Source organism: Choristoneura fumiferana, chromosome 7 (genome assembly GCF_025370935.1).
Source record: "Choristoneura fumiferana chromosome 7, NRCan_CFum_1, whole genome shotgun sequence".
In the NCBI taxonomy this organism is placed as follows: domain Eukaryota; kingdom Metazoa; phylum Arthropoda; class Insecta; order Lepidoptera; family Tortricidae; genus Choristoneura; species Choristoneura fumiferana.
The window spans coordinates 12938659-12950766 of record NC_133478.1 but is presented as its reverse complement, the minus strand read 5'-3'; the positions used below and the strand labels follow the sequence as shown (position 1 = coordinate 12950766).

Genomic DNA, 12108 nt, shown 5'->3' with positions numbered 1-12108 from the left:
ACGATAACTTTCGTTTTGTTCACAAGAGTCGCATTCAATAGAATGAATGAATCATTCATTTAAGGTTGTAGTTACTTTAAAAGTTTTGCTTTGCTGCGGGTCCGATATGGTCCTGTTGACCTGCTGATTTTGAAATCCAGGCGAAAGAATATAAGTAAACCATTATACAATCACTCGTATGGTGTCTATGATCACGTCAAGAGGTTAATTGTTTAATGTTAAATTATTTAGTAATCTCATCTGTTGAAGTAATAGAGTTAACGCGACTTTTAATCCCAGTTCAGACCTGCAAGAAAAATCGTGCAAAATATCACATTGCGGCACTTGACTGACTAGACCACCCAACCTCGTACACTTTACAGCCTCGCAATGTAATCTAACTTGCATAAATTTCGTTACATGTCTAAACTAGGCTTTATATTAAGGTGAATTATTGAAAAATATGCACGTCCTTACGTTAATTTGGTTTATTTTCAATATAACGCCTCAACAATAAAAATTTGCACGTCTCTTTCCTTTTATTAACGAAAGAGCAATCACGCAAATACGCTTAATGTCAAAGGAAGCAGACACTACGCATATCTTGCTCGAGCCATTCACGCGGCTCTGAAGCATAATACGACGGCAGGACACGTTTTATGCTAAAGAAATTCAAATCCAATGTTCACTCTAATCGAAAATTGTATAGATTATACTAAGCTAATAAATAATAAATACAGAGCAAATTTAACAACAAGCAAAAGAAAAAAAATACTCAAAATCAAAGCTCACGGGGTCAATTAAAAAAAAACCAATATACGGTTTAAAAAGAGGACCTAACAATGCCGTAAATCGGGTACAAAAAGTTTCGGGTCAGTTAGAAAAATGTCACTGCAGCATTGCTCTTATAAAGTAACTATTAGAAGGTCAGGAAACTACGAAAATATACTGTAAATAAGTTTATTAAGCGAATTCTCAAAAACATGACAAAGCTCCGGGAAAACCTCATAGGAGACAGTGGCAGGGCTGTTCAACAAAAATACGACAGCCCATAGATGGTACTGATGGCCAGCGCTAGGTACGTTCAATAGTAACACCTATTTAAGTACCTTTAACCTATTTAAGTGCCTTTTGCTCGCAGGACTGATGGCTGATGGAGTCAGAAGGTTCTCGAATGGCGTCTGCGGACCGGCAGAGGAGCTGTCGGTAGCCCTCCAACAAGATGGAGGGACGACCTGGTTAAGATCGCGGGATCGCGTTGGATGCGGAAAGCACAAGACCGGTCTGAGTAGAGAGCCTTGGGGACGCCTATGTCCAGCAGTGGACGTCTTTCGGCTGACATGATGATGATGAACAAGTACCTTTTACTAATAACCGCATTTAAATGGCTAGATTGTTGTAGAGAAAAATGGGATACTTCGCTTTGTGCGCAAACAAATAATCTCTCATCATAAAAATAATATTATGTAAGGAATATTTCTGCTTGGTCCTGGGTTTAAAATATACCAAAAAGTTCATCTTTTCAGTAAATGTGCTCTAAATGCTCTAATTCTTTATTTAAAGTGAAACTGTAGAACCATAAACTAAGACATCTGTACAACATGCGCGCGGGCTCGAATACTTTCCCGCTCGCACAGTAACCTATCTCGCTCGGCGGCCCGATACACCCGAGCGCCTACGAAGGCTGCATTCGGAACTAATAAAAGGCGCTGCGCGGACGAGAGTGCATCATTCAGCTAGTGGTCTAGCTTGAGAGACGGCCTCTGCTATCCTCAAGTAAAACCAACAAGTGGGTACGGGGTGAGACGGCCTCTGCTGTCCATTCCATAAACTCACAGTTGTATGCCTATACTTTAGCTAGGTTATTTAAGTAAAAGTAAGCCCTAAACCTGTTTTGTAAGTTTTCCTGAATAAACTTTCTGAACTGTCTTCCTGGCGCTTCATTCACCCTACAATCTGGCGCCCAACGTAAATAACGTAAATTACTAGACGCCACCCTACAATCTGGCGCCCAACGTAAATAACGTAAATGACTAGACGTAAATCAAAAGAACTTAAGCAAGAAGATAGCCAAGAAGAAACACATCAGATGGCGATTCAATATACTCCTGAACAGTTTGAAGAGCTATTAAGTCGATTTCCCTTTCATTCGACAACAAACAAAACGGATGCCAGCAGTTACGCCATTGGAGCAGCTTTAGTGCAGGGGGAGGGAGAGAAAGAACATCCTATTGAATATGCTAGTAGGCTACTTACACCAGCTGAACGCAATTACACAGTGACGGAAAGTGGATTCTCTGCTAAACTCGCACCCCGTGAAGATGATCCATACGTAATCATAAATAAAATGGGAAGTTCAATCTACGAAATTGCTAATGTAAACGAACCTAAGAAACCCATTGGAAAATATCACACATCTGCTATAACTCGATTTACAAAACGAGATGATAAGAATCCAGAGCCTGTCCTACCTATTAGACGACGGGGACGGCCGAAGAAACAGCAACTCGTTCCAGTTCCTGGTACTGGTACTCTTACGGGACGTCAACGAGTACCAGAGGGGGAGAATGTAGAACCATAAACTAAGACATCTGTACAACATGCGCGCGGGCTCGAATACTTTCCCGCTCGCACAGTAACCTATCTCGCTCGGCGGCCCGATACACCCGAGCGCCTACGAAGGCTGCATTCGGAACTAATAAAAGGCGCTGCGCGGACGAGAGTGCATCATTCAGCTAGTGGTCTAGCTTGAGAGACGGCCTCTGCTATCCTCAAGTAAAACCAACAAGTGGGTACGGGGTGAGACGGCCTCTGCTGTCCATTCCATAAACTCACAGTTGTATGCCTATACTTTAGCTAGGTTATTTAAGTAAAAGTAAGCCCTAAACCTGTTTTGTAAGTTTTCCTGAATAAACTTTCTGAACTGTCTTCCTGGCGCTTCATTCACCCTACAAAACTACATTTTTTCAATAAGCTAGCTTATTAGGGATAGGATCCTTTAGAATCATACATTAATTGAATAGCACCCTTTATAATGATGGGGTAAATACCGAAGCGGGCTACAATAACAGGATGATCCTCTAAGTAGGCCGGTGTTGATTACACAGAGGCGTGTCGTAGACAGATTTTCAATAAGATTTAACGACCATCACGATTATACGGCATCGTTAGATGTTCGGATAATAAACCTGCAATCTCAGGCTTTGGTAGTAAATAACCCATAAAATATTACAATACTTTGTCATCCTTTCTTAACAACAGATGAGTTCTAAAACACTTTTGTCTTTACAAACTTTGATCAAGGTTAGACCTTGCATTATTCATTGTTTGGAGTTTGGAGTATTTTTACAGTCATCATCATTACCATCATCAGCCCGAAGACGTCCACTGCTGAACAAAGGCCTCCCCCTTAGAACGCCACAATGAACGAAAACATGCCACTCCTCCGGTTTCGCAACTCTCACGATGTCGTCAGTCCACCTGGTGGGAGGCCTGCCAACGCTTCGTCTTCCGTATTATTTTTCACAGTAAGGATGACGACTTTGCTTTGGATGATTATTGGCCAGTTGAACATGTGCGTATAAAATGATAATTATGTAGGTACAGTAGAGTCTTAGACTCAATTAGTCCTTTAGCTATGGCATCATGGGTTCCATGATCATTAAAATTATTGATTTTCTTTTTGCTTAATGCGAATTTTATTTTGATTTCCCACGATATTTGTTTGCGTAACCTAACAATATCAGTAGTGCACGTGTTGATTTGTATTCAATGAAACAGCTAGAGTTTCATATTGTGCCCGCGGGTGGCCCGCCGTGATTCGTTGTTAACAAACTAACTTTTAATACTTTGGAAATTTTGTTCACTTCGTAACATCTCTACCGGAAACTACGAAAAAGCGAAATAACGTTTTGCGCCAGTTTTTATATTTTTTCAAGTAGGTATTTACAATTTTTTTTCGCGCAAATATCAAACGCAGAATATTCGCACGTGTAGGTATTGATAAATATATTATTTTAATTATTCTTTATAAAATTTGTCTAATTCAATTGTCGATTCTAATCATCTTCTGTCTTCTTCGTCTCAATGAAAGCGCTTTCCTTTAAAACCTAACCAAAATTAAAGTTATCCTAAAAAACTTGTTGTTTAAGCTGCTTTAATTTTTAGGAAATGTTTAAATAATGTTAAGTACCTACAATTGAAATGAACTTACTTATGTGTAAGACCTAGAAGGGTGACAATGACAAATCCGAAGCCTTGATGAATCACGGCAAAAATTTGAAAGGCAGTGTTTTTGTAAGAAGAAAAAAACCACACGGCTGAGTCACGATTTAGAAAACGTCGGTGTCGCTTCGTTTAGTAATCACTTACGGTGTCGCATAGTATAAAAATTTGCCGGTAACTTAAGATTTATTGCGACGTATTGCAATGTATACTTTTAATATGTTCTTTAATGTGTTTTGTATACTCTTTACTGCAGTTATACGTAAAAACAGACCAACAAAGTTCTGATTTAAAACGCATGATAACTGATAGAAAATAAAAAAAATAAAAATGCAAGAACTTAGTAGCAAATGTTGAGATATTTACTTTTTTTTTAACTTATAGATTATAGAGGACCTATATAAACTTATCTAAATAGAGTAGGTACCTAAAAAGTCATGGTAACCAAGGTTTGACCTATATAGCCTCATAACAGAGGGTGCTAGACATGCAGGCGTTGAGGATTGTAAAATTAAATGCAAAACTCGAGAAATATCATATATCTTTTATATATTCTTCATATATTCAAATTATTTATTTATAATTACTTAGTTCTTATGACTAACTTCGGCTCAGCACTGCAATTGAAGTGATTATTGTAGCCATCTTAACTTAGGTACGTTTGCAGATTAAGATAAACTTAAAAGTTTAATATACGAAACGACTTAAAACTTACTAAGTAACTCGTATGACATTAAGGTATTAAGTTATTAGAAGTCAGGTAATTATACGTGTTTGAACTTCTGCAGGAGATGCGAGTTTTAGAAATGGCAGTTTAAGTGGGATTAGGAACGTGTTGCATTAAAAGATTATCTTGTTATGACGAAGTTCCATTCAAGTCTAACAATTATAGCCCGATGGTACAGTCAATGCCCAAACATAAGTTAAGTATTCACTTTTCTATGCAACAAGTATGAAAAAGTGGATGTTCAAGTTAGGAAACGGACTGTACCTATTGTACTCGTAGTCAGTGTGGAAACGTAAGCACTCTACAAACTTTAATCACTTTCACCAGAAGAAAGGAGGCCAGTATGATTCAGAGGTGGTGATTGCTACTGATGAAACTTGATTACTTCATACGTATACGTATGATGCAAAATTAAATAATGAACAAGAAGAAACATTAAATACAGGTACAGTTGAATAAACTGATTCATGTATCAGGGTGGAACCCTTTAATGATCACTTTCACTATGATTTCTTTGACGAAAGTATGGGATGTCGACATGATACTAGTAATTTAAAGGTTTCATCCTGGTATGTGATTCAGTATTGTTTCGAATGTACGACATATTACGATGTGCTTTTATTATCATTTTGGCCTTATACGACCCACCACAAGGCACAGGCCCGTCTCAGAGTGAGGGAAAGGAAATCAACACGAGACACGATAATAGTTAGAATACTTATTGCTGTTGCATAATTGAACCATACAATAAATACTTGTAGAATCTTCTCAGTTACCTATCATAAAACGACTCGTGTACATGTCATCACAATTTATTGTTTTCCTAGTCAATAATGATCCAATACTTTATAAATAATAAATAGCATTACTGTCTCAAGCGACAGGGCGCTGACTTGCAAATGTCAGCGTTCGTGCCAAAGCAAAAGGTGCAAAATACCTGTTTGCCGTCAACTCTTTGTTTAACGAATACGAGAGTATTTACAAAACGCAACTATGTGAGTCATTGGATGAACATAACCTGTGAGAGAATTTGTCTGAGTCAGCGGCAGCTAAGAAGAAACAAGCATTTGGATGATAACATTATTAGATAATCGACAGACATGTGTGATTAAATTGAAAACAAATGCATTTCTAATCAGAGATGGCTTTGAAGCGATAAGCAAATAGTGCTTAGGTACGTTGTATTTTCTCTATGTGCCTGTTTTCTGTATTACTTACTATAATATGAGTCGCTTAATTTCAAACTCGGGTAAATACAATTCTGATTTTTTAAAGATTTTTGTGTTAAATAAAAGAGTAAAAAACTAGTTTTGTTACAATTTTATCGGTTAAGTATAATTCCGTGTGGTTTTGGAGAAAAATACAGTTAAAGTCATAATATTTTATCCATATGACAGTTTTTTTCCAAATCCAGAATCCAGGACTGTCAAATCAAAATTATACAAATCCACACTAAGTTTTTTCAAAGATAGATAAATTGCAATCGATTGTATCAAATGAAGGTAAATCCAATCAACATTTTATTTTTTGTAAAGAATGAACGGTTTTAATGCTGATTTTGCCGAACAGGTTCGCTTTCTTCAATGCTTTAGCCATTATATTTTCCTTTCAAATCACCGAATTAACGTTATTATTACTTTTTTTCAATAATCTCTCAAATGGAATAGAGTGGATTTATCTGAGTTTGAAATTAAGCGACTCATATGGTGTTCGATAAAAAGTCATTGAATTGATAAGGTGTATTGTGTCATACTAATATTAATAAGAAAAGTGTAAATAAAGCGGCTCTTTTCGAAAGCTAAATATTTTCCGGAGCCCTAAAATAATCAAAAATTGATTTAATGGAAAGTTATATTCATATTATCATGATTGTGTGGATTGTGAGCGACATTTTGGGAAATATAAAAATACTTACCCATACAGGGATGGCCAAAGAGTCCTTAACACTCGAATAGATCATGACTAAAATATTTATTTTTAATTAAATAGCTAAAACCCTTACTTTAAGTTTACTTTTTAATAACGGAATAGACGCTATATTGCACAGAAATATAGCTTAAAACTTTGTAAGTAACTTAAAACTTTTTTGGAGAAATTATTGGTCGAGCATACAGTATATAATATATTAGCACGACTGTTGTAACAGGTTGTATGTAGATACGAGTGTAGTAAGTAACTAATCAAAATATAGATAAAATCTGTATGGACAATAGCTGATTATTCTGATACCACTTATCTATCGAGTGTAGAGCTCAAAATCTACTTAACTGTGAGTGTGGCGTTATTGATTAGATCAATAGTGACGGTATCTTAATCATAAGTTAAAGTTAATGTATGTAGGGAGAATACGCACTGGGTTCTTGCTTGTTGTTCTGCATCCTTTATTACGGGTTTACACGATCTTAAGACTTAACACTTGTCACTTACACAACACCGGGTAAACGTGTAAACCGTGTTAGAGCTTAGTTCCTATTAGTAAATTGCTTGTCTAATTTACTTCGTTAATTTGTACATAATGAGGTATACGTGACAATCACTAAACTCGTGTAAACCCGGCATTACCTGCTGACTGAACTAATATAACAGATATGCACTCTAAAACGTGAGAAAACGGGTTCGTGCCAGGATTTCAGACTAAAACTAAGCTATTAACAGTTTTACTTTATTATATAATTTATTCTCTTTTTTTTGTGATTTTTGTCATTTTTTTTATAGTAACTGTTTTTTTTTTATATTATAATTATGATTAATGTTTTATTTTTGTATATGATTATGTTATTGCTATTATTTAATTAATAAATCTTTATGAGCTATTAACTAATCATTAAAATTCGCTAAATTACGTCATTAAGGTAATTAAGTACTTTGGTTTGCCTATTTTTCTAGAGTAATATAGTACGCTATCTTAGAAAGAAAGAGACGCGCATATCGTAAGTCGCTATCAGAGTCAATTAAGTTAAGTACTTTCATTGTTACGGAATCATTATCAATGTGTGTGAATAATCCCGGAGATCATGTCGTGTTTTGGGCTTATTCTGGAAAAAGTATAAAGCTTTTAGTTGATAGATAGGTATTTTTTTATATTTATGGTCGGAGGCGCAGAGCTGTTTTACACATTATCAAAGAGACCGAGACAGTAGGTAGAGTTTTAACTAAATTCAAGAATAACACAGAGACTGGCGTGTATTTAAGTATGTTTATCTATATAAGTAGCTTTGCTTAGTTTGGGACTAGATCAATTGGTGTCAAGGGTCCAATGATATTAATTTATTTAAGAATTATTTATTTAAGTAACCTTAATTAACTATTTCGATGTCATATGTCGATATCAAGATGTCACTTTTGATACGGTTATCAGTCCCATGATTATATATTTTTGTAATATGTTTTTTTTTTATTCAACTGGATGGCAAACGAGCAAGTGGGTCTCCTGATGATAAGAGATCACCACCGCCCATAGACACCGGCAACACCAGGGGGATTGCAGATGCGTTGCCAAGCCAATTGCATGTGTATGTAACTTTGTCAATTCACATTCAAACTACTTCAAAAGATCAGGGCGCAATTGTATAACAAATTACAAGCTAATAGTATTAGCGATTTTGTTTTGAAATTCACTAATAATATTTGAATATAATAGAATAGAAATACGTTTATTCAGCCAACATCATCATGACAAAAAAAGAAAAAACACATTTACAAAATAATAAAGAATACAAGAACAAACAAATAATGTTGTGAAGCCGAAATTGTCTCCATTCAGCTTTGCTTCTAATTTGTTATGCAATTGGGCCCTGGTATGAAAGCTTAATTACCAGATCGGTACTCAAAAAATGAATCTACCCTAAAACTAAAACGCACTTATATCGCAGAAAGTGCTTTCTAATGGCAATACGAATATTTAATAAGCTACCTAAGAATAGCGCAGAGTTGCCTCAGAGTAAATTCAGGTACCTACCTGCTGACAAAGAGAAAGGTGCGTAACGAAATATAAAGGTAACAACAATTGAAATAAATTTCCTTAGATATATAAATAAATAAATATCACGGGATAATTCACACCAATTGACCTAGTCCCAAAGTAAGCTTAGCAAAGCTTGTGTTATGGGTACTTAGCAACTGATAAATATAATTATATACTTAGATATAATTTCATTAAAACACAATAAATATATTATGATTATGATTATGATTATGATTATAGAAACATACTTAAATACATATTAAACACCCAAGACCCGAGAACAAACATTCGTATTTTTCATACAAATATCTGCCCGACGTCGTCAGGTTCTCTAACCACTAGGCCATCTGGTCGTCAAAATGGTATAATAATGCAATTTATCTTTAAAACCAAACTTATTTCTATTGACAGTTATTAATTCGATTTGATGTACTTTGGGTTAGGTTAGGTTTATTTTATAAAAAAGCTCTGTGAAGCTCCTATCCTTTGAAATTATATCGAATGTTGTTATACCGATCTTTACACCCCCAGAAGAGGAGACAGCACTTAATAACAAAGAAAAAGCTGTCTTCACTTTGCAGTGACGTGAGTTCAAAAATCAAGTCACAGTATACTTACTGTTAGTTTTATCTAATTTAGCATAAAGGTTAGTAAATTACATCAAGTTTCGTAGGCAAGTTGTGTTATTTTGGTAAAGGTAGCTTTATTGTACCCTAGGGGCTCGATTATTCACGCGCGCGCGCCTTTCAGAAGCCCGGCTAGGAAATTGACTAGCCATAACTCTTTGGGCAAATTTATAATACGAGTATGATAAACATTGTTATGAAGAAAAAAAAACGGCCAAAGCGTGTCATCATGATCAGAATGAGAGGACTTGGATCGTAAGTATTGGAATATTAACAATTAGGTATTGTAGTTAACTATTAAAAAAAATTTTTATTCGACTGGATGGCAAACGAGCAAGTGATGTCTCCTGATGGTAAGAGATTACCACCGCCCATAAACATCTGCAACACCAGGGGTATTGCAGATGCGTTGCCAACCTAGAGGCCTAAGATGGGATACCTCAAAAGCCAGTAATTTCACCGGCTGTTTTACTCTCCACGCCGAAACACGACAGTGCAAGCAACAGTGGTGGCAGCAATCCGTTCGTCTTTCAGAACCTTCATAGCTGAGGCATTATTTTTAACTTGTTAATTTGTATTTGCTACTACTTACCGCGATTTATTTTAAAGTCGCAGAGAGACAGACCATCGGACATAGTTAAACTGTAAAATACTGGATTTACCCGTACGCGCAAATCTAGTTTGTGGGAATTGTCAAAAATGAAGTCGTCGATTTTATAAATACCCTTAAATTGATAGTGTTCGCCACAGTTAACATGATTCAAGATTATCTTTTGTATTTTTTTTAATGTAGAATTATTTGGACTATAAAGTAACGACGAGGTTCGAATCATGAACAATCAATCAATTTTGTCAATTTAAGGATTAAGTTACACTTAAGTTGAAATTTCGTAATTATATCCTGACACCGCGGGAATATCGGAATAAAAACTTCCGTATTTAGACTATTAGATGCTATTAGCTTGCATTAGACTTGACTATTTGACTGTCTGACTCGTGAACATTGCGAGTACAGTCAAGGGCATAAATATTATTATACGTTACCAAGACGTCAAAAATATCTATACACCTTTATGCCACTAAACATAAGATCGATGTACCTATACATAATATTTGACGCTATGGCTGTATAGATATTTATGCCCTTGACTGTACATTCTTCTTTAAGAAAAGTAAATCATAATATTATTTCAAAACACTATTATTTTAAACTTGGACGATTACATTATCTACGTTTCCGTATAATAATTAGGTATGTAAATGCTTACAGTAATGTGGAAAAAATGTAAACTATAGACACGCGCCGTTTCGATTGAGTGAGCCGAGTTAACGTTAACGTTTAATTAGTTTATGTAATGAGTGAACGAGACAATAATATAGCCTAGCAAATGCATTAGGAATTACAATATTATTCACCATTTCTTTGCTTCAAATGGATAACAATGGCTATCTAGAGAATGAGAGGTGTAAGTTAATTATGTCTTTAGAAAAAATACCTTGCAGTTAGTTAGGTGTACACTAACTGCAAGGTGCGTTTTGCTATAGGAACTTATTATTATACAATGTGTGTATTATGAATAATGCGAATGTTGATTTCGAGTCTTGGACCTTTAACCCGTGGTGCGACCGATGACTTGTTTGGGTAATTTTGGACTAGTACCCTATGCTAAAGGGTGATCGAAACTAGTATCAAAAATTGACTAATCATGAGTACTTAGATACACGCCACTGTGGGGCGCAGGGCGTTCGACGGGTTAATATGTATTTATCTATATAAGCAAATATGATTATCCGTTGCCTACCTACCCATAGTACAAACTTTGCTTACTTTAGGACTAGGTCAATTGATGTCAATTGTCCCACAATATTTACTAACTTATTTACTTAGGGAGATGTGGAAGTCAAGAGGAGAGGCCTTTGCCCAGCAGTGGGACACAATTATAGGCTAAATATAATAATAATAATAATAATAATTTACTTAACCATAATACTTATTGACATCACGTAAAAAATTTGGACAACGCGGACAAAATTGAATTGTTACCGTAGAAATAAAAATTGTTATTGTAGAAATAGAATGTGAATGTGATAACGAGCGTTCTCGAGTTACACAATATGGACAACATAATGGAGTTTAAAAGAAAAGTGGTGACGGAGTGGTGGTGGTAGAAGAAAAGTTTAGATACAATTTTGTTAAAGTTATTGCGAGTCCCAGAAAATTTAGTTTGAACTTGCATATTGTGTAAACTGAATATTTTCATACCAATTTATAAGTTTCACGATTTTTACAAGCTTTTATTTATCTTGCAATGTATGTATGTACGGGTCAAATCTTGCATGTTGAATTTGACCCACTTCCAGTGGTCGAATTGACTTGAAATTTGACATACTTATGTAAATATGGTGATAATACAGTAATCAGGCTGTGACATTCTGGTGGTCCGGCCAGGATCGTCCCCGCAAGATGTAACTCCGTAATTCTTGCGTATGAATGTTAGAGTTGTTAGAGTAGAGTAACCCGTGTGGTGTGGGTTAGAATTACACTTCTCCATCTCTTCCGTGGATGTCGTAAGAGGCGACAAAGGATA

The 12108-nt window shown here is 35.7% G+C and overlaps 1 protein-coding gene across 3 annotated transcripts in view; it reads right to left on the bottom strand.

The window, feature by feature from the left end:
• The window catches only part of moody (G-protein coupled receptor moody), a 56940-nt gene that overhangs the window by 24314 nt on the left and 20518 nt on the right, over positions 1-12108 (bottom strand). For 2 of the 3 annotated variants that reach the window (XM_074090217.1, XM_074090218.1), the window contains exon 1: positions 7284-7353. The exons of the other annotated variant lie outside the window; for it this stretch is intronic. In XM_074090217.1, coding sequence (XP_073946318.1) covers positions 7284-7308 — 25 coding nt within the window. In that variant the 5' untranslated portion in view covers positions 7309-7353. Of the gene's footprint in view, positions 1-7283; positions 7354-12108 lie in introns of those variants that run through there. 3 annotated transcript variants of the gene reach the window in all.